Source organism: Nannospalax galili, unplaced genomic scaffold (genome assembly GCF_000622305.1).
Source record: "Nannospalax galili isolate Female #2095 unplaced genomic scaffold, S.galili_v1.0 scaffold341, whole genome shotgun sequence".
Lineage (NCBI taxonomy): Eukaryota > Metazoa > Chordata > Mammalia > Rodentia > Spalacidae > Nannospalax > Nannospalax galili.
In genome coordinates, this window is record NW_008346082.1 from 2047973 (window position 1) to 2070798 (window position 22826).

General features: G+C 49.2%; 1 protein-coding gene across 2 annotated transcripts; it reads left to right on the forward strand.

The window, feature by feature from the left end:
* The first annotated feature begins 5131 nt into the window (after nt 1–5131).
* Nucleotides 5132–15736, forward strand: Nol6 (nucleolar protein 6). Of its 2 annotated transcripts, none has more exons than XM_029567984.1 (26): nt 5132–5291; nt 5758–5958; nt 6045–6161; nt 7258–7356; nt 7682–7850; nt 8058–8192; nt 8278–8441; nt 8526–8646; nt 8855–8913; nt 8997–9098; nt 9256–9371; nt 9497–9674; nt 9826–9948; nt 10169–10317; nt 10409–10484; nt 10703–10843; nt 11017–11134; nt 11219–11373; nt 11545–11708; nt 12127–12279; nt 12495–12592; nt 13287–13411; nt 13525–13614; nt 13962–14156; nt 14265–14366; nt 14580–15736. In XM_029567984.1, the coding sequence occupies exons 1-26, from the start codon at nt 5238–5240 to the stop codon at nt 14727–14729; spliced, it is 3354 nt and encodes a 1117-aa protein (XP_029423844.1). In that variant the 5' UTR covers nt 5132–5237; the 3' UTR covers nt 14730–15736. The 2 variants fall into 2 exon arrangements, with proteins under 2 accessions (XP_029423844.1, XP_008840690.1); XM_008842468.2 differs by having other exon boundaries at nt 5133–5291; nt 7258–7437.
* Nucleotides 15737–22826: the final 7090 nt, after the last annotated feature.

Consider the following 22826-nt stretch of genomic DNA (forward strand, 5'->3'; position numbering starts at 1 on the left):
GCCTCTGCCTCCCAAGTGCTGGGATGAAAGGCGTGCGCCACCATGCTTGGCTATTTTTATTTTTTATGTGTATGTGTGTATTGCCTGCATGTAGATAAGTGTACCCGTGTTGTGTCATGCAATGCCCGTGGAGGACAGAAGAGGTTGTTAGATCCTCTGGAACTGGAGTTACAGACAGTTGTTAGCTGCCATGTGGGTGCTGGGATTTGAACCCAGGTCTTCTGCAAGAACATTCAGTGTTCTTAAGCACTGAGCCATCTCTCCAGCCCCTGAGGTATTTATTCTTAAAGACAGCCAGTCTTGGTGGCAAGACTATAATCTCAGCACTTGGGAGGCAAGGCTGAAGCAGGATGTCCAGCATTTGGATAGCTAAGACAGGAGGAGTTGCTTTGAGTTCAAGGCTATAGAGTGATTACCAGGCCAGCCGGGGCCACATAGCAAGATTCTGTCTCAACAAACATACATACACATACACATACACACACACACACACACACACACACACACACACGCACACACACACACACACGCACGCACGCGCGCAGAGAAAAAGATGCAGCAGGGCCAAGGAGATAATCAGTATCACAGAATAGCACATTGAACCCCACCCTCCACCTCCATGGCTGGACTGTCTCTGCACATAGTAGGTGTTCAAGATGACAAGGGGCTGGAGAGATGGCTCAGTGGTTAAGACCACTGGCTGCTGTCTTCCAGAGAACCCAAGTTTGGGGTGGCAGCTAATAACCATCTAAAACACCAGTTCCAGGAGATTCAATGACCTCATCTGGCATCCACAGGCATTGCATGCATGGGTGCACTTACATTCAAGCAAAATACATACACATAAAATAAAACAAAGGGATGACAAAAATCCATTATTATATACTAGTTATTCAAATGTCTGTTACACATTAGATGCTGAAAACATAAAGACTGACAGCCAGGCCTGGTACTCCCAGCTATTGGGGAGGCAGAGGCAGAGACAGGTGGATCCCAGGTTCAAAGACAGCATGAGGTACAGCGTGGGCTCAAGACAAGCCTGGGCAACTTAGGCCTCAAAATAAAAAGTTAAAAAAAAAGGTTAGGAGATATATAGCTCAGTGGTAGAGCATTTGTGTAACATTTGTGAGGCCCTGGGTTCAAGCCCCAGGATTAAAAACCAGACACTATCACCATAACAAAACAAATGGCAGAAACAGCTTGCTTAAGGGCCAGGAGAAACTGACTTGACTCATTGGTGCCCACTTGTGGTAAAGAAAACAGAATACCTACCCTCAATAGTAAGGCATCACCTAGTATTTGCTAACATCTGTAGAATATATTAGCTTTTTCCAATGAGAAAAGACATAAAAATCCAAACAGAGGAAGCAGATTTCATTTAGGATAGTTAATTACTTTTAAAAAAGTTCTTAGCCAAAACCCTTTTGGCCAGGAACTTGCTATGTAGAGCTAGCTGGCCTTGAACTCACAAAGATCCTCCTGACTCTGCCTCCTGAGTACTGGGACTAAAGGCATGCACTAGCATGCCAGCTGCTGGGGCTTGTTATTGTTTTGGGGGGGGTTTATTTTTTACTCCACATGTTAACATAAAACCAGTCAGTTGTGGTGGTACATGACTGTAATCCCAGTACTCAGGAGGTAGAGGTAGGAGGATCAGGAATTCAAGCCCAGCCTTGGCTACAAATTGAGTTCAAGGCTAACCTAGGATACATGAGACCCTACCTCAATATGTGTGTGTGTGTGTGTGTGTGTGTGTGTGTGTGACTTGGATAGTGCTATTAGGAGCTGCAGTCTTTCTTTAATAATAAAATAGCTAATATTTGCTACACTACATGTCAGCCTCTTTACATGCAGCATCTTATTTAATCCTCACAAAATTCATTACATGGTCATTTGTTTCATTAAGTAAGGATTAAAGAAGTTAGATAACAAATTGCCCAAAGTGACTCAATTAGTAAATGACAGAATCTGGAGTTAACCCCAACCATCCCACTTCATTGTTTATGTTTTGGTTTGGGGTCTTGCTGTATAGCACAGATTAGCCTTGGCCTTGAACTCAAGATCCTGCCTCAGCCTCCGCTGGGATTACAGGCACCATTGCACCCAGTTTCAACCACCCTACTTCAGAATGAGCGCTATTAACTCTCATGCTGTAATGTTCCCAGTCTAATATGCCTAGAGCAATCTGTGTACATCACAGCACCACCTACATTGTACTGTAGTTGTTTACTTCTTCTCAGCCATCAAGATGCTCTTGAGAAAGAGCCATCTATTCTTTCTTTTAACAAATAAATACTGAGCGTTGCTTCTTAGGTGGCTGGCCCTGTGCTAAATGCCAGAAATATAGCAATGCACAAGACAGAAATACTTTCCTGGGCATGATGGCACATACCTTATAATCCCAGCACTTGGGAGGTGGAGGCAGGAGGATAAGGAGCTAAGGAGCTGAAGGCCAGCCTTAGCTACATATTGAATTTGAAATCATCCTGGGTTACATGAGGGGGAAAAAAAAAAAAAAAAGCAAGGGCCAGCAAGATGGCTTAAAGTCGCTTGCTTAGCTCCAAGGCTGAGCTTGGTCCCAGGAATCCACATGATGGAAGGAGAGAACTAACTCCCACATTGTCCTTTGACCTCAATACCAGGATCATGACACAAAATAAATAAATGTAAAAATGATACATAAATAGCAGGTCACCACCAGAATGAAGCTTGTATTCTAATGACTGAAATAGAAGTAGATAAAAACAACTAGTTAGAAAATCCTGAAGTGTTGCACACACCTATAGTCCCAGCACTTGTGAGACAGAGACAGGAAGTTTAGGACTTTTAGGTTATCCTCACCAATACAAGAAGCTTATCAAGTTTGAGACTATCCTGGGGCTACATGAGGCTGCCACCCCCCCAAAAAAACAGCAAACAAACCAATGGGGAAAAAAACCCAAGCAAAACAGACAAAAAACAAGTACTTTAATCTGGGGGTGTAGTTCAGTGGTAGAGTGCTTGTCTAGCATGCTGGAGGTCTAGGGTTTGATCCACAGCGTTATAAAAAAGACAAAAACAAAAAAATGTTAGGTATAGTGGTGAATACCTGTAGTTCCAGCTACTTGAGGCAGGAGGATTTCTTAGATCTCTGAGTCCAAGACCAGCTTAGCCAATGAAACAAGATCATATATATAAAATTGGGAGAGGGGAAGGAGAGCTGGAGAGATGGCTCAGCGGGTATGAGTACTGGCTGCTCTTGCACTGGACCTGGGTTCAGTTCCCAGCACCCACATGTTGTCTAACAACTGCCTGTAACTCCAGTTCCAGGGGACCTGGTGACCTCTTCTGACTGCTGCGGGTATTGCATGACACAGGTGTGCTTACATACATGCAGGCAATACACTCATATAAAATAAAAATAAAATTTTTTTTGGTCTTTTTGAAATAGGGTCTCTCTGTAGCCCCAGCTGGCCTGGAACTCACTATGTAGACCAGGCTGGCCTTGAACTCACAGAGATCTGCCTGCCTCTGCCTCCAGAGTGCTGGACTAAAGGCATGGGCCACCACGCTCAGCCTTTGTTATGTTGTTATATAGCCCAGGCCAGCTGGTCTCAAACTCCTAGGAATTCTCCTGCCTCAGCCTTCTGAGTGGTGGGTTTACTGCGGCACACACCTTTAATCACAGCACTTGGGAGGCAGAACCAAGCAGGTCTCTGTGAGATCGAGGCCAGCCTGGTCTACATAGTGAGTTCCAGGTCAGCTGGGGCTACAGAGAGACCCTGTCTGGGGCTGGAGAGATACCTCAGAGGTAGAGTGCTTGTCATAGTAATGCACCAAGCCCTAAATTCAGATCTCGAGCACCACAATAAATAAATTTTTAAAAATTAAATGCCAGGTGTGGTGGTGCATGCCTTTATTCCTAGCACTTGGAAGGTGGAGGAAGGATCAGGAGTTCAACACCAGTACGAGCTACAGGAGATACTTTCTCAAAAAATAAGTCGGGGGCTGGGGAAGAAAGGAAGGCTGGTGCTACTGAAGCTCAGTGAACTAGACCAAGGAGGGGCAGGAAAAATTGATCGGCTTTAAAAACAAACAAAAACCCAGGGACTCACTTTAAAGCTCAGCCTGCCTTTGAACTTGTCAAAGAATGGGCTATTAGTTGAGGGCTTAATAGGTGTATGTCAAAGTATTATTTTGAGACAGTCTCCCTTCACTGTAGCTCAGGCTCAGCCCAATGAATGCTGGGATCACTGGAGTGACCCAGTTTCCAAGTGTTTTTGTAAAATTATTTGCAAATACATAAAGGTTAAAAAAAAAAAAAAAAAGATGCTGGGCGTGGTGGGGCACGCCTTTGATCCCCGCACTCGGAAGGCAGAGGCAGGCGGATCTCTGAGTTCAAGGCCAGCCTGGTCTACATAGTGAGTTCCAGGACAGCTGGGGCTACAGAGAAACCCTGTCTCAAAAAGAACAACAACAACAAAAATCCCCACAAATAGTAACATTACGTGAAGATGAAAATAATTTGGAAATTCACTATTGCAATGTTTCTGTATTTAAAATCTTAGTGTTTGAATAAGTTATTTTAAAATGATTTTAAAATGTAGTAAGTAGCCGGGCGTGGCAGCGCACGCCTGCAATCCCAGCATTGGGAAGGCAGAGGCAGGCGGATCTCCGTGAGTACAAGGCCAGCTGGGGCTACAGGGAGATCCTGTCCCAAAAAGACCAAAAAAAAAATTTTATTAATTATTTTTATTTTATGTGTATGAGTGTTTTGCCTGCTGAAGAAAGGTTATGGTAGAATTCTAGATACGTTACTTGGACTAAACACGCCTGTAAAAACAGAAAGCAAATTCAAGAGATAGTCTACAGCTGTAAACTGCAAGACTTGCTAATACACACGATACAGTAAAAGCCGCAAAGCGGAAGAACCACTAACATACACAAAACAAAACAAAAAACACCGGAAGCCCAAGAAGCCCCACCCTTCCCTTCTGAGAGAAGGAAGTGAGGACAAGAACGGACAAGCTACCGGTACGCTTCCGGTCTCGTGTTCCGAAGAGGCTGTAAATCCCAGAACCTGGTTTGGTCCCGTCCTCAATGGGCGGGTCCCGGAAACACCTGACCAATGGTGAGAGATACCGCCTGCACTAGCCCAATGGTTCCCTGGCGGGTGGGGCCTGTGAATGGGGCCGGAGCCCTGAGTTCCGCCTTTCTGCCCACGTGGGGAGCTTCGCTGGGTCCTTCCCGGTAGCGCGATGGGGCCGGCCCCTGCGGGAGAGCAGCTGCGTGGAGCGGCTGGGGAGCCCGAGGTGAGGAGCCAGCTGGGTGTCTCGCCATGTGCCCCCGTGGCTGCCCAGCCCCAGATGGCCAGGCCTGACCACCAGCCTGCGAGGGACACCAGGGTGGCGCACTCTGGAGGGGCCGCGTTTTCACCCTTTCTCCAACTTAGGGCAGTGGAATAGATTTCTAAGGAAGCTAGCCCTGGCAAGATCTGAATAGAGCAAGAGCGGAGGTGTTTGAGAAATCCTGAGCCTCTCATCCGATTTGTGCTACCTGCAAGCACAAGGGACTTAGACACTGCTTAGAACAGTGACCAGTAAGCTTCCAACTCAGTCCAAGCAGAATTCCATGCAGTGGCTGTCCTGAGTTTCACACAGTCTGTCGCTCACTCAAGGCGGGAACCGGAGCAGGGGAAACCTTTACGCACAACCTTTAGGCAACAGGTGGTAACAGATACCCATGATCTCACGTTGACGTCTTCCTCTCTGGCCACAGGTGATAGAGCTTGCCCTGGACAGCACCGGCAAGAAGAAAACCTCCTCAAGAAAGCGTGCTAAAGCTGAGTGCCCAGCAGAAAGGCTCCTGCAGCCGGTAAAGCTCAGTCGGGCAGAACTGTACAAGGAGCCTACCAATGAGGAGCTGAATCGGCTCCGGGAGACCGAGATCCTCTTCCACTCCAGTTTACTTCGTTTACAGGTGCTGTTGGGTGGCCAGGGCATAGGTTAGAGGGCTTTGCTTAGGATCAGGAGACTGATAGATTCTAAACTTTCACTCTCTTACAGGTAGAGGAGCTACTAAAGGAAGTGAGGCTGTCAGAGAAGAAGAAGGATCGAATTGATGCCTTCCTAAGGGAGGTCCACCAGCGGATCCAGAGTGTGCCCTCCATCCCTGAGACAGAGGTCAGACATTTGGCCTTAGTAACTGGGGAAGCTGGGCCTGCAGGGGAGCATCTCAAATCAGCTTTATTTTTCTCTTGAGAGATTTGGGGTGCTAGAGAGTTCATTCTCATTGCAAGAAAACTCAATGGGAACAGTGCTGTTCATGTATCGGTCACACAACAAGCCCTTGCTTGCCTTGCACTAATTTTGCAGGGATTTTGTTTGTTTGAGATAGGGTCTTATGTAGCCTAGGCTGGCCTCAAACTTGTTATGTAATCCAGGCTGGCCTTGAACTCAGCCTCCCAAGTGCTGGGATAACAGGTCTGAACCACTTTTTTTGTGTGATAGGATCTCACTATGTAGTATTAGCTGTCTTGAAACTTGCAGTGTACATCAGGATGCCCTTGAGCTCACAGAGATCTGCCTGCCTTTGCCTCCTGAGTGCTGGGATTAAAGGTATTCTCTACCACTCCTGGCCTGTTTTTTTTTTTTTCTTAAACGTAGGATCTCACTCTAGCCCAGGCTGGTGTCAAACTGATGTCAGTTTTTCTGTGTCAATCTCCTGAGTTCTGGAATTGTACCACCACTTTTCACCTGAAAATGGATATTATTTATTGAGACAGCTTCTTGTATAGTCCAGGCTGGCCTTGATGTGTGTGCCACCATGCCCAGCCCAAAATCAAGGTGATTTGAATTTGAATGTTTTTGTCAAGTTCTCTTCATGAAAAATTTGTGGAAGATTGAGAATTCAGTTTACGTATTTGTATATATAATATACATATATATATATATATACACATATGTATAGTATGTATATGAGTGCATTGCCTGCGTGTGTGTAGGTACACCTTTGTCGTGCATTGCCCATGGAAGTCAGAAGAGGGCATTGGATCCCCTGGAACTTGAATTAAGATGGTTGTTAGCCGTCATGTGGGTGCTAGGAGCTGAACCTGGGTTCTCTGCAAGGGGTAGCCAGTGTTCTTAACCACTGAGTCATCTCTCCAGCCCTGAGAGTTCAGTTTTGAAGACACTGATATGCTAAGATGTCTACTAGACATCAAATGGCCATGTGAAGAAGTCAGTAGAATCAATATGTTTCTTGTCTCTGTACCTACAGCTCACTGACCAGTCATGGCTCCCAGCTGGGGTTCGAGTGCCCCTCCACCAAGTGCCCTATGCTGTGAAGGGCTCCTTCTGCTTCCTGCCTCCATCCCAGGTCACTGTTGTGGGCAGCTACCTTCTGGGTACTTGCATCCAACCAGATATCAATGTGGATGTGGCGCTGACCATACCCAGGGTAAAGTACCGGGTTTAGAGGCTACAGAGAGAGGCCCACCATTCTAAGCCCAGCCTAGGGGGGGACCCTTGGACCAGTTGCTGTTCGTTTGGGACTTTGTGCTCCTTGTCTGAAAATTAGATATGGTGGTGTTAGTCACTGTTTTGTCAGGAGAAAAGCATGGGACTCTAAACCTGGTTTCTTCTTAACCCTGAGCACCACCAGCCTTATGTGCCTGACCTCTCTTTTTCCCTGACTGCTCCAGGAAATCTTACAAGACAAGGATGGGCTGAACCAGCGCTACTTCCGCAAGCGAGCCCTTTACCTGGCTCACTTAGCTCACCACCTGGCCCAGGACCCTCTCTTTGGCAGTGTTCGCTTCTCTTATACCAATGGCTGCTACCTGAAACCCTTGCTGCTGCTGAGGCCACATGGTGGGAGTCACACACTGGGCAAGGGCACAGTACGGGATGACATATCTGGAGGGGGTGGCCAAAAGAATCTCAAGGTCCAGGGGAGTAGAAATAGAAGCCTCAAAGGCCAAGGTGAAGGCATGGTGCCCTCAGGTATGAGAGGAGTGGTACAGGGACCCCTCTGATTCCAGGAACTACAGTGTCTCAACACTCCTTGTCTCTACCCAGGGAAGGATGAGCGCCTGGTTACTGTATGTGTACATCCATGTCCTCCCCTGGACTTCTTCCGCCCTTGCCGCTTGCTGCCAACGAAGAACAATGTGCGCTCTGCCTGGTACCGAGGGCAGAGTCCTCCAGAGGATAGTAAGCAAGCACTTGTGTTGGACTGTGCTGCGAATGGGTTTGGTGGAGGCTTTTCTTCTCATGGTGTCTATTTTGTCCTCCACAGCTTGCCTAGAGCTCCCTACTCCCCACTACAACACATGGATCCTGCAGGATACAGCCCTTGAGTCTCATATGCAGCTTTTGTCAACTGTGTTGGGGTCTGCCCAGGGGCTGAAAGATGGTGTGGCCCTTCTGAAGGTTTGGCTGCGGCAGAGGGAACTGGATAAGGTGAGTTGGGGGTGGCCTAACCTCTCTGCCTCATTGTGTGATGGACTGGTTCTGAGCCCAGGTCTATCTCTGTCTCTCTTTCAGGGCCTAGGTGGGTTTAACGGGTTCCTTATCTCCATGATGGTCACCTTCCTCGTGTCCACACGCAAGATCCATACCACCATGAGTGGCTACCAGGTCCTGAGAAGCGTCTTGCAGTTTCTGGGTGAGGCATCTAGATTGGGAAAGGCCAAGTGTTCCACTTATCCCAGGAGTCCTCTCAGCTCCATCAGCATTCCTTCAGTTCCTTGCCATTAGCAAACTGAATCGTGGAGACAGGCAGTTGTAGCCACCCAGTGTGAGGGAAGGTATCAGGGCTGGGTCCCTACAGAGGGGTACCTTCTGACATATCCACCTTCTCTGGTTCACTTCAGCCACTACAGATCTGACAGTCAACGGAATCAGTCTATGTCCCAGCTCAGATCCCTCCTTGGTGAGTTAGGGGAGGGCAGGTCTGTGCCAACAGGCCTGAAGGTAAGGCCCAACCCTGACTGGCTTCTCTTTTCCCCCCCTCAGCCGTCTCTGGCTGACTTCCATCAGGTTTTCCCAGTTGTTTTCCTGGACTCTTCCGGTCGTCTCAACCTCTGTGCTGATGTCACTGCATCTACTTACCACCAGGTACCAACAGGCTGTACTCCTGCATCCCCCGGGTCCCCAAGCCTACTGTGCCAGTGTCAGAATCCCAGAAACTCCTTTCCAAAGAAGTAAAGGTGGACATGACCCCTTCAATTCATAAGGGGTATGGTTGTGGTTCCTCCTTACCCTGTGGCCCCAGGTGCAGCATGAGGCACAACTATCTATGGCGTTGCTGGACAGCAAAGCTGATGATGCTTTCCAGCTGCTGTTGATGACTCCCAAACCCATGGTCAGGGCTTTTGACCACATTGTGCAGTGAGTTTGGGGATGGTGGGATGTTGGGTGGGTTCTGTCACCCTTGAGCAAAGGGGAAAAGGTCTGTAGGGAAGAGTATTTGAGGATCTAGTGGATCTAACCGTCTGTTCTTCTGTGCCCTCCAGTCTCCGTCCACTAAGTCGCCTGCAGGCAGCATGTCACCGGCTAAAGCTCTGGCCAGAGCTGCAGGACAATGGTGGGGACTATGTCTCAGCAGCTTTGGGCCCACTAACCACCCTCCTGGAACAGGGTCTAGGGTCTCGGGTGCACTTGCTGGCTCACTCTCGGCCCCCAGTCCCAGAGGTGAGACCATGTAGATTGGGGAGTTTATAGGGAGCTGGGACAGGCTGAATCCAGGGTCTCAAGGGCACAAAGGACGTGCTGCCCAGCTGGCTAGTTACCAGCACAGGCTGGGGGATTCTTGAACTAAACTCAGTCTTTTTACATCCTGCAGTGGGACATTAACCAAGATCCACCGAAGCACAAAGACTCTGGAACCCTGACCCTGGGATTGCTCCTCCGGCCTGAGGGACTGACCAGTGTCCTGGAACTAGGTCCAGAGGCTGACCAGCCTGAGGTGTGGAACCCCAGCCTGTCCATGGGGAGGAGTGGGTGGATTATCCCCATGCTACCTGAATTGAGGCCTGTCATGGAAGTTTCCGATAGCCTTTTTTTTCCCCCCAGTGCTTAGAATTGAGTCCAGGGCCTTGGGTATGTTAGGCAAATTTTCTAGCACTGATACACCCCAGCTCAGTTTTTGCATTTTGATCTCTTCCACCATCCTTGTTTTTCCCCAGGCTGCTGACTTCCGCCAGTTTTGGGGATCCCGCTCAGAACTCAGACGTTTCCAGGATGGGGCCATTCGGGAAGCTGTAGTCTGGGAGGCAGGCTCTATGTCTGAGAAGCGCCTCATTCCTCACCAGGTGGTCAGTCACCTCTTGGCACTGTGAGTGTTAGCATCATAATGCCAGTGAACTGAAGGCCTTGCTGGATGGGCATGGCCCCTGATTCTCTCTCCCTGTGTCTGTATTCTTCAGTCACACAGATATCCCAGATACCTGTGTCCATTATGTTGGAGGCTTCCTGGATGCACTTATCCAAGGCCCCAAAGAGGTAAGGGCTGGGGTCAAAGCTAGTGATTGTAATGTGACAGTTTATAGAGTCCATATGGCAGGACTGGAGAGAACCCATATTACCTCAGCCAGGCTGCACTTTCTGGGGATGTCCAGCAGGGGGTGCGCTGGTTCTGCAATAGCTTGAGCTGGGCAGAATCCCAGTGATGGTGGGGTTTTGTAGGGCCCTGCCGCCTTCCTGACCCTTCTTCCCTTCAGTCCTCCAGCACAGGTGAGGAGGCCCTGGCAGTGGCTGTACGTTGCTATGATGACCTCAGTCGCCTGCTATGGGGGCTGGAGGGTCTCCCGCTCACTGTGTCTGCGGTTCAGGGAGCTCACCCAGTGCTGCGATACACTGAGGTAAGGGGTAAGGTGGCAGGGAGCTCTTTCTGGTTGGTGCCCCCCCACCCCCAATCTCTGTTCCAGTATTTTCACCTTCTACCTCCTGGCTCTGGGTGTTCTCTCTCTCTCTCTCTCTCTCTCTCTCTCTCTCTCTGTTCAAATTGCCTTCTTTAGCCTTACTTCTTTTACAGGTATTCCCTCCAGCCCCTGTCAGACCAGCCTACTCCTTCTACAGACACCTTCAGGAGCGGGCCTCACTGTTGCCCCGGCTGGATAAGCCCTGCCCAGCCTATGTGGAACCTATGACCAGTAAGAGGGCTCTTGGGAAGAAGTGGGAGAGGCAGTCCTGCCTCAGGCTGCAGTCTGAGACCTCTCATTCCTCTTATTCTCTAGTTGTTTGTCACCTGGAGGGCAGTGGGCAGTGGCCTCAGGATGCTGAGGCTGTGCGCCGGGTCCGAGCTGCCTTTCAGCTGCGCCTAGCAGAGGTGTTGACAACACAACATAAACTGCTGTGCCGTGCCACTGCCACACACACAGATGTCCTCAAGGTCAGCATGGTGCAAGGTGGGGAATCCCCAAGAAACAGGTTCCAAGGATGTCAGGGTGTGCAGAAGGATGCCCCTGTGGCCACTGAACTGGGGAGCAGGGGTATCGGTGGCACAGTACACCCAAGGTCTTGAGCTGATGTTCATTTCCTGTCCTATACACTCTTCCAACAGGATGGGTTTGTGTTCCGAATTCGAGTAGCCTACCAGCGGGAACCACAGATCCTGAAGGAGGTACGGAGCCCCGAGGGGATGATTTCCCTGAGGGACACACCTGCCTCCCTCCGCCTTGAAAAAGACACCAGGCTGTTGCCCCTGCTCACCAGTGCCTTGCATGGGTAAGTCTACCTGCATAGGCTCTTCCTAGCCCTAGGCCTTCTTCCTCCTCCCCACCCCCAGCTCCCTTCTGCTCTCCTTGGCTGCCTGGCTAGAGAGGCTAGTTGGCATAGTAGAGAATCAAGTATTGGAATCCTGGCCCTATCATTCACTGTGTCTCTTTGGGCAGGTTTTCCCCCTGTTGTTTTTCTCATCTATAAAATGGGAATATCACTACTAGAATATCAATATATATTATTCTATCTACAAAATGGAATAATAACAATTCCAGGGCACTTGTTAGGAGAATGTGAAGTAATACAGGTAGTACATTAGCACAGAGGCCAGTGCTGGGTAAGGGTTGAATACCAGTGACTGGGGCTGAGATGTTGTTCCTGGATTCTGAGTGCCTATGTCTCACTACCACTCCCTCCCTTCCAGACTCCAGCAACAGCACCCAGCCTTCTCTAGTGTGGCTCGCCTGGCCAAACGGTGGGTGCGTGCCCAGCTTCTGGGTGAGGGATTCACTGACGAAAGCCTGGATCTGGTGGTTGCTGCCCTCTTCCTGCACCCTGAGCCCTTCACCCCTCCCAGGTGATTCCTTCTACTTCTCCTAGCTAGGAAGTTACGTTACCTTCCATGCTGCAATCCTTAGTCCAAATGGGAGATGGTGCCTGAAGAAGTGACAAAGGGAGCTCTAAGACACCCTAGCCTCCCACAATCTACACTAAAGGATTCGGGCTCCCTAGATAGTGGGGGAAGCTTTTCAGGGGATGGGCCTCAGATTCATTCTCACTCCTTCTACTCAGCTCCCCTCAGGCTGGCTTCCTTCGGTTCCTTTATCTAGTGTCTACCTTTGATTGGAAGAACAACCCTCTCATCGTCAATCTCAACAATGAGCTGACTGGTAAGTGGGAGGACTCAGGTGAGACCACACGAAGAACTCCCATGTATAAGTGGCACAGTAAGACAGTGTTTTCCTGTAAATCTATTCAGAAAGCTTCCCTCATCCTATATGCCTAAGTATGTCTTATCTTGGAAGAGAATTATCAGGAGTGGACCAGATCAACCCTGGTTTAAAAAGCTTTGCTCATATGGTGGTCAGTGACAGAAAGGACTGAGGTGGTAAACTGGCCTCCCAGGGGGTTGTGGAGGGAGAGGCTTCTTGAATACCAGGTGAAAGGTCTTCTGTGAGGAGCCAGGAAGTGCCCACACCTCTTGGGGGTGGGATTGGTAATTTCCCATTGTAATTTTAGGAGCTCTGGGTCTCAGCAGAGAGCAGGGTGTCAGGTTCCTAATTCTCCAGGTGTGTAGGAGCCCAAGATGAAGGGGTTGTGGAGCAAGCCTCAGCTTGTGTAGGCCAGAGACTAGACTGGGGGTGCCAAGCAATGGAAAATTCTGCCTCTGTACTGAAACTGGAAGATTAACACTCCACCCCATTAAGACAAATGTGGTGTCCCTTTTGTTACCTTTGTCCCTCGGGGGAAAGGGTATTGGAAAATCTCTGTGGTTGGCAGTTGCTGGGTACACAGTAGAAGGACCTGGGATAGCAAAGGGTCTTTTGGGGAGGGATAGGCTAACCCAGCCTCTCTGGTCTCTAGCTGAGGAGCTGGTGGAGATTCGCAGTGGCTTCCTGGCAGCTAGGACACAGCTCCCAGTCATGGTCATCATCACTCCCCAGGATTGCAAAAGCTCTGTATGGACCCAGGATGGACCCTCAGCCCAGGTTCAACCCTATTCCTGTCCCTAAATTTGAATTTTCTACCCCAAGAAGTAAACTGGCCCAGCTTAAGCTGGGAGATGCATGGTCAATCCTAGTTTGATGTTTCTGTGTCCCAGATCCTTCAGCAGCTTGTGGTCCTGGCAGCTGAGGCCCTCCCTATTCTAGAGAAACAGTTGATGGATCCCCGGGGGCCTGGGGACATCAGGGTAAGCTTCTGACACACAGCGACTCCTGGGTGCTCTGGGGATTCTCTTTGAATCTCAGAAGTCCAGAATTCACAGGGCCTTCACGGGATGATGCCCAGTTGGCTTGTTTGGTAAGACTGAATATAGAGAGGCTTTGAAGCCACTGTGGCGCCTGGCAATGGCAGAACCTGGAGAGCTCCTGGGCATCCTTCCACCCTCTCCTGGACTCTGGCTGGGCCTGGCTGCTTTCCTTTGTGGAGTCTGGAGTTTTCACCCTTAGATGGGCATATAAGTGTGAGGCATGGGAAGGAGGCATGTGGAAAGGAAACTCAAGGGACCCTGCTGACCCCTCTCTGCCTGCACTTTAGACAGTGTTCCGACCGTCATTCGACATGTATGATGTGCTGATCCGCCTGACTCCGCGCCACATTCCCAGGCACCGCCAGGCTGTGGATCTTCCAGCTGCTTCCTTCTGCCGTGGCTTGCTCAGTGAGCCAGGGCCTTCATCTCTGATGCCTGTGCTAGGCTATGATCCCCCTCAGCTCTATCTGGCACAGCTCAGGGTAGGTCCTAAAGGATTGACTAACCTGGGAAGGGAACTTCTATGAAGTTGGGACCATGGAGGAGATTCTCAGGTGCCTGCCTGCAATCTTGTATTCTGTCTTTCCTAGGAGGCCTTTGGGGATCTGGCTCTTTTCTTTTATGACCAGCATGGTGGAGAGGTGATCGGTGTCCTCTGGAAGCCCACCAGCTTCCAGCCACAGCCCTTCAAGGTTAGTGACAGTTATGTGTTGCTGAGAGTGTACATGTGGTTCTCTGCAGATATGCATTTCTGTGTAGTCTCCTCCATGAATGATCCTAGGTCAAGTGTGTTAGGTATGTGGGCTCATATCTACATATCTCATATCTATACCATCCCCCAACCTGGCATCTCAGGGTGTGCCTTCATGACCCTTAAACCCACACTTCTTTTCTGCTTCCCTCAGGCCTCCAACATAAAGGGACGCATGGTGGTATCTCAAGGTGGGGAACTTGTGATGGTACCCAATGTAGAGGCAATCCTGGAGGAGTTTACAGTGTTGGGTGAAGGCCTGGTACAGGCTGTAGAGGCCCGAAGTGAGAGGTGGACCGTGTGAACCCAGCTTTGGGGCAAACGAAAGATGGACAACAGAACTTTGGACCTCCAGAGCAGCATGCAAATGGGATGGCCACCCTCATTGCATATGGACACCTTCTGTTCTCAACACTGAGTCATCCCCCAGTGAAGACCCTGCCAGATTTCTCTGATGCTTCAGCACTGGGGCAGGGCCTATGGTGTCCTATGTAGTCCCCTAGGCATGACCACCTGAATTCCTGGAGGAGAAGGAGCAAGCTCAGCTCTGAGTGGGTCTGAACTTTTTCTTTCTATTTTTTCCCCCTCCCAGTTTCAGCTTCTTTCTGAAGCAGTTGGAGAGGGGGAGTGTGCCTGGTGTGGTGGCTGGGGCTCCCACTGGCATGTTGGGGCCCAGATCTCAGTGTGCCTTTCACTGTTGCCACTTCAGGCTTTTAGATAGGACCCCAGAGAAGGTGTGGCCCTTCCTGAGGGTCACAGTGCCAGCACCAAGTAAGGGCTGTATGAACAGACCCCACTGAAGGGGCTCAATGCCCTCCTGTGTTAGTGCTACTGCCCCCCAGGGTGGTGACAGTGGAAAAGGACACAGGACAGGAAGGGGCTGGGTGGATGGAGTCAGAGAGCCTGGCCTGGTAGTCCACTAGTCCAGGAGAGATGCAGAAAGCCCTGGGTGCTACCACCCAGCCTCTCAGTGTGAGTCCTGCCTGCTCTGTGCCTGTTCTTGTCACTGATCACTACAGGAGCGCTACACCCCTGTTCTCCAGGAGCTGCCTCTCAGCCTGATCCACACCCCCTTTCTGGCAGCTGCTCCCTGCGCTTCTCCCCTAATCCTAGCTGGTTTTTTAGACTCAGCTCAAATAGTGCCCCTCCTAGTCCCTGCCCTCACCCCCACCCTAAGGTGTTCTTTCCCTCCTGTGAACTGTGAAAGCAATTACTCCTGTTGAGTTCACTTGGCAGGCAGGCATACCAGTGTGTACCTCCTATTGTCCTTAACTCTGATTTAAAATTAAATTGCTTAATTCCATCCCTGTACCTGGCTTGTCTTTTTTCATGGTTTCAACTTGATCTGTGAGAAAGCTCCATAAAGACAGCATGCTGAGTATGGGTGACTCATGTTCCTCGGAGCACCTAGAAGGGGGCTCTGCTGGGTTGGAAGGTAGATGTGTGTAGAAGGAGCATCCAACCCAAGCAGGTGGAGTCCTGGGGGCATAGCCAGAAGGCCACAAGGAAATGGGAATCACAACCTGTAAACTATGCCTAATAGTGACAAAAGTCTGAGCTGCTGTACAAGGCATGTAATCCCAGTACTCAGGAAGCTGAGGTAGGAGGGTTGCTGCAAGTTGGAGGCCAGCCTGGGCTATAGAGTAAGGCCCTCTCAAAAAAGCAAAAACAAGCCAGTCATGGTCACTCACACCTTCAATCCCAGCACTTGGAAGACAGAGGCAGGTGGATCTCTGTGAGATGGAGGCCAGCCTGGTCTACAGAGTTCCAGGCCAGCTGGGGCTACACAGTGACCCTATTTCAAAAAAAGAAAAAAAGGGGTTAGAGAGATGGCTCAGCAGTTAAGAGCACTGACTGCTTCTTGTAGAGGACCTGGGTTTGAGTCCTCTATGTGGATGTTCCACATGGTGACTGACAAGAGTTTGTAACTCCAGTTCCAGGATATCCAATGCCCTCTTCTGACCTCCATAGGGACTGCACAACATGGGTGCACTACAGGCATGCGCCACCATTCCCGGCTTTAAAACACTAAAAAAAAAAAAAAAATCCGGGCGTGGTGGCACACGCTTTATGGAGGCAGAGGCAGGTGGATCTCTCTGAGTTCCAAGCCAGCCTGGTCTACATGGGGAGATCCAGGCCAGCTGGGGCTACTGGGAGACATCAAAAAGACAAAAAAAAAAAAAAAAAAAAAAGAGGATCTCTCTGAGTTCCAAGCCAGCTTGGTCTACATGGGGAGATCCAGGCCAGCTGGGGCTACAGGGAGACATCAAAAAGACAAAAACAACAAAAAAAAAGCGGCTGGAAAGATGGATGGCTCATAGCAGCCAATAGCAATTTGTAACTCCAGTTCCAGGGGATCCAAGACCCTTTTCTGGCCTCTTCAGGCATTGCATGCATGTGGTGTACTTAAATGCAGGCAAAACTGATACACAGAAAAAATAAAAATAATTTTTTCAAACAAGCTGGATGTGGTGGCCCATGCCTTTAACCCCAGCACTCGGGAGGCAAAGGCAGGTGGATCTCTGTGAGTTCAGGGCCAGCCTGGTCCACATAGTTCCAGGCCAGATGCGGCTATAGGGAGACCCAGTCTCAAAAAAAAAAAAAAAGACCAAAAACAAATGTCTTAGTTTGTTCTTCATTGCTGTGACAAAATACACTGACCAATACCAACTTGGGGAGGAAAGGGTTTATTTGTCTTACATCTCCCAGGTTGCATGCAGTTCATCAGGGAGCCCAAGGTAGGAACTCAGGGCAGGAACCTGGAGGCAGGAGCTGGAGCACAGGCCATGGAGGAACGCTGCTTACTGGCTTGCTCCCCCGGCCCCTGCTCAGCCTGCTTTCTTATGCAACACAGGCCCACCTGCCCAGGGGTGGCACCACCCACAGTGGGCTGGGCCCTCCCACATCACTCATCAAGAAGATGCCCTTCAGACATGGCCACAGGCCAGTCCAATAGAGGCAATTTCCCGATTGAGGCTCCCTCAACACAGGTGTGTCAAGTTGACACTAAAGCTATCCAGCACAAAAAACAAAACAAAAAACCTTAAAAAAAAAAAAAAAGCTGTAATAAATCTCTATGCTAGCTTAAAAATCTAACTTAAAAAAAGCCTGAGGGCTGGCAGGATTGCTTGTCAGGTAGACGTGTCTGCTGCCAAGCCTAACAACCTAACAACCTGAGTTCAGTCCCTGGGATTCCCATTGTTAGAGGAGAGAAATTACTCTGGCAAGTTGTCTTCTGACTGCCACAAGAACATCGTTTCGTGTGTACCCACAAATACAAATAAATGTAAATAAGAGCTTGAGATGGGGCTGGAAACATGGCTCAGCAATTTAGAGCACTTGAGATAAACAGTTGATTTATTGAGTAATAGATACTACGCTGTGTGTTAGCTTTTTTTTTTGTCTTTTGAGACAGGGTCTCATAATCCAGCTGGACTTGAACTCACTGTGTAGCTGAGTCTGGCCATGAGCTCCTAAGTCTCCTGCCTCTACCTCCCAAGTGCTGGAATTAGGGGCATGTGCCATTGTGTATGGCTTGGCTTCCATATTTTATGTATGTAAATTTGGTTATATAACCATAACAGGAGGTACTTTTAGCTCCTTTTTGAATGAAAGATCAGGCTAAGCTCTTGGAGCAGTTGCACAGGAACTTGCATGTCTAACCAGCATCAAGATCCATGTAGAAACTCCAGTCTCTAATTTTGTTTCTGTGGACTTCATCCTGCCCCTACTGTCATAACACTGTTCAGCCCAGGTTGAAATTAGCACAGGGGATTAAATTGCTTGGAGTCTACATCTGTGTTTAGAATTCATTTGTGAACAAGCAGCAATGTGCTATTACCCCTTTTGTTACAGAGTCCTATGGCCCATGGTCCTTGGTCACCCTTGGCTCTTCTCTGCCTCTCTTGCCTTTGGTTTCTTCGTCTATTTCTACCTAAGTACCTCTGTGGGCTCTTGGGAAGGCAGGGGTTTCTGGCCAGTTTCAAACCATTCTGTTTCATCCCAGGGCAGCTGCACACCCTTTTACAAACCTAGCTCTGCATAGTCCTGATAGAAGAAGGGGTAGAGAATCTGCCCCAGAGGCAGGTCTATAGCAGGTGACCCTAAAACATGCAGTAACAGCCAGGGGATGTGCTCACTCTCTGTAGAATGGGTACAATAATGGTGTGTGCCCAATTAGCAAAGGAAGAGGTCTGAGATCTCAGAAACCCAAGGAGCCAAACCATTACTTCCTATGCACTGTTTCTGGCTGCGTCATGGCAGGAAACCCAGGCTTTAATAACTCCTTCATGAGGTAGCTCCAACCTATTTTCCTCAAATTTTTTCTGGGAGGTAGGTGAGGAGGGAGATGACTCTGCCCTGGCTCCTTACTACAGCCAGTATGAGGCTTGCCTGGCCATTCATGTCCCAGCCCACTGAGGTACTCAGGCTTTGGCTGAAGACTAGGGGCCGAAGCTGGAACCTAGGAAAGGGGAGGGGAGGGGAGATGGGAAGGAAGCCTTGTTTAGGTGTGCTGAGAATGATGTCGAGGGTACATCCCCACTGGGGGTGCCTGCCTCTGCACGCTCTTCGCAGATGAGAATAGATGGTGTGAGAGTCTGATATGTGGCATCATCTGTGTTGTGTGTGTGCTACACGTGCACACAGCTGTATGCACTAGTCTATGTAGGGTTGTTTTGTCTCCAGCTCTGTTTGGTGCAAAGAAGGAAGTTGTTTTTGGAGAGGAGATCAGGAGGAAAAAAAGCTATCAATCCTACATTCCTTCCTATGGCTTTAAGTAAAGCTCTCCTTCAGGAAGGGGATGTTCCAGTTTCCAAAGTTCTGACTAATCCTCATTCACTTTAGTGAACTTTGAAAGGACCCTCCTTTTTGGCAGTGTTATTGTCCACCACCCCCTCAATCAGAATCTTTTAAGCTGAAGACCCCATTTTCCTCTACACAGCTCTTTGGAAAAGAGCAAGCTCCAACCCCCTCCAAACCTAGGGCTTCATGCATCAAATTACATTCACTCAATGAAGTCCTCAGTACTGGTCAGTCCCTCACCTGTTAAGTCAGATTTGGGATAACTAGCCTCTTTCCACTATATCTGTCACCCCACCTCTCACCCTCCAGCATCCTGTGCTTTGTGAGTCACAGATTAATCCAGGTGAGTGATAAGGGAGAGGGGAAGCTTGGGGCACGTGAGTCACCCTTACCTTTCACAGGAAAGGTCATTCTGCCCATCCCCCTGCTGCAGAAAGGGAGGATCTCCTCAGCTTGCCCTAGGGAACTAAGTGGAACCAAGAAGAGAGGTGTTCCAGAGGGAGACTTCCTCTTGCTCCTTACCTTCTGAGAGGTGGGTGGGGAGCATAGTTTTTCTGGTTTATATAGGTTCAGTCGTGCAGGAACTTGTCCAAGGAAACATAGGGAGTTGGGGGTAAAGCTACAGAGGCATACTGTCAGTTGCTGAACCTGCCCTTGTGGGGCCATGGGGTAAGAGAAGGTGAGCTGAGATGAAGAGGAATAAAGGAGAGAGAGCAGTGTGAGCTGCAGGGCTGTCCAGTAGGGCAAGAAGAAGGAAACACCTGGCCCGTTCTGCCATTCTGGTCTGGTCTGCTAGCCTTCCCCTGTTAGATTTAGGAGAGCAGAAAAAGGAAGGAATTTAAAGTTAAGAAACAAGAACCAGAGCCACATCTGCAACAGGCAAGGAATATGTCATCTTTAATTCAGGAGAACACAGCAAAGTGTCAATGTCTTGTCCATGGATGCAGACATCAGTAAATATAAGCAGAGCAATCTGGATTTATATAGGGACTCTGCTGAACGGAGCTGTAGGAATTTTCTTGGTGTCAGGTGTCAGTGTCTTTGGGGTACCTGAGGGTCTCTTTCCTGAGGATATTTTCTTAGGCTGAGCAGGCACCCTGTTGGCACAGCAAGTTGACTCTGCAGTCTCTGTAGTGATCAGTTGATAAGGCCAGGCCACCAGAGCAGGCTATGGCACAGCAGGAGTTAAAATTACCCCTGTAACCAGCCAGAGAAGTGACCAGTTGATAAGGCCTGACCAAAGGCCAAGCCACCATCTTGGGCCATTTGGCCACCTAAAGGAATTTATGTAAGGAAGCTTATGACTCTCTTGCAATTTATACATTCTATCATCAGCTCTACCTCTTCTCAAGGCACTTAAATGCAGCTGTTATAGGTCAGACTTAGGAGCAGGCCAAGGGCAAGGAGTAGGGGTTGGGAATATGAACATTCAAGTCCATTTCAACTCAAGCCTAAACCTCTGCCCTTCAAAAGCAAGACCTAGTTCTCCTTTATAAGACTAGAAACCTGGCCTAGGTGTGGTGGCACATACCTTTATTCTCGGCACTTGGGAGGCAGAGGCAGATGGATCTCTGAGATCAAGGCCAGCCTGGTCTACAAAGTGAGTTCCATGCCAGCTGGGACTGCAGGGAGACCCTGTCTCAAAAAGATGAAAAAAAAAAAAAAAAAAAAAGTAGAGACCTGTGGAGGGCAGAGTTTGGGGCTCTAAGGATCAAAGAGGTCAAGACTAAGCCTTGACTGAAGGGGAACACTGAGATCCAGCCCCTGGTTTCTACTTGTCAGTCAACAGTATGGATGAAAAAGATGGTTACCTATGGCTTCCTGGCCTTTCCCTAACCTCCCTTCACACATCCCCATCTTCAAACTTCTCAGCCCAGTCCCACTGACCCCAAATCTAAAATCCCTTAAGAAAAAAAAAAAACAAAAAAACCTCTGAGTTCTAACTGCAGAATCTCCTGCTGCATCCAGTCCCCTCCCCTGGATCCTACCTTTGTGACTCTTCTCCCTTCAGGCAGGCAGCTGGTGACGGCTCTGTAATTAGCAGTTAGACTGGGCTGGGATGAGGAGAGAGTAACTGGGACTCACACACACTCATAACATTTTTTGGCATATCACACACAGAGCTTCCTTCTGGGAAATCCCTGCCCTTCTGTCCTGAGGCCTCAGGCCCGTCACAGAACCATGGCCCAGTTGGCCCCTGCTTCAGTACCACCTTGGGTCCAATTATTTTCTTCCCACTTCTGCCCACCTTTTAACTTCAGTTTCTTGCCCATCTACCCTCCTCTGTCTCCTAAATTCCAAATTTAAACCCTTCTCTCCAGCCACTGCCCAGCATCTGACCCTTTTCTCCTTTACAGCCTCCTCCCAGGCCTGACAGCCTGGTCTCTCCTTCCAACCCATCCTCCACTCAACAGTCAGAGAGACCCTTTCCTATGCAAATGCTTAAAACCTTCACAACTTCCATTAGCCACTGCTCCTAGTAGGAGACCATCTGCTAGAACCTCAGTGTAAAATCCTTAGCAGCAGGTAAAATCCAGGCTCTGCCCTCCTGACTTTCCTGTCTCCACCTCCAACTGTAGCAATCTTTGTGAGAACTTCCTCAGGGTCTCAGAGCTCAAAGAAACACAACTCAAATATCTCCTGGCTCCTAGAGGAGGTCTAGAACCTCAGTATAGGACAGAAAGCCCTTTGCAAACCACCAATCTCCTCTAGCCTATCTATGGCTACTCTCTACTTGCCCAGGCAGGCTGTCATCCCTCATCCCTTCAGAGCCAGGTCCAAAGTTTCTCACTTGGAAATGAAATCCCCAGCTAAATGTTTCCTTTTTCAGGAAGCCTGTTGATTGGTTTATCTCAAAGGATGCTTTCTCTTCTTTTTCCTGGTTGCAGGAGCCAAGCTAATTCTCAGCTCTGGTTGGACCACCAGGAAGCCTGTGAGCTTTCCCTTCTTTCTCCACCTCTGGTCCTGACCTCTCATCTTCTGGGAAAGCCCTCCTGGTTCCAGAAGCTTTCCTGCCAATGAGGAGGGAGAGGGGAAATCAGAAAGCAGGGACTTCAGGAATCTAGTCCCTGAGGCGTGAGCTAGAGAGCCCTCTAGACTTCCTAGACCTATTCCCAGTGACTTTGTGGTTTCAGTCAACTCCGTGTCATTAACCCTTCCTTCTGAGGCAGGTCCACATGTTTAGCAGTTTGTCTCAAGACCCCTCACAGATCCCCCTCGCCTATCTGTGGCTTTTAAAAACACCAGACCCAAGCCAGACTCAGGCAGGGGCACATATGAATATACACACAGACTCCCATAGACACACAGATGCACCCATGGAACCCCGCCCCCCCCACCAGACACACACAGGGATACGTAACTAAGCGTGCACCTGAAATACATAGGTACTCACATATGGGGAAATATGGCTGAGCTAAAGATCCAGCTTTGGGCATGATCCTTTCCTGCCTTGATGATGCTGTGCTCCAAGTCTCTCTCTCTCTCTCTCTCTCTCTCTCTCTCTCTCTCTCTCACTCTTTCTCTGGTCTTTTTGTCATAGGGTCTCTCTATAGCCCCAGCTGGCCTAGTCACTCCGTATACCATGCTGGCCTTGAAC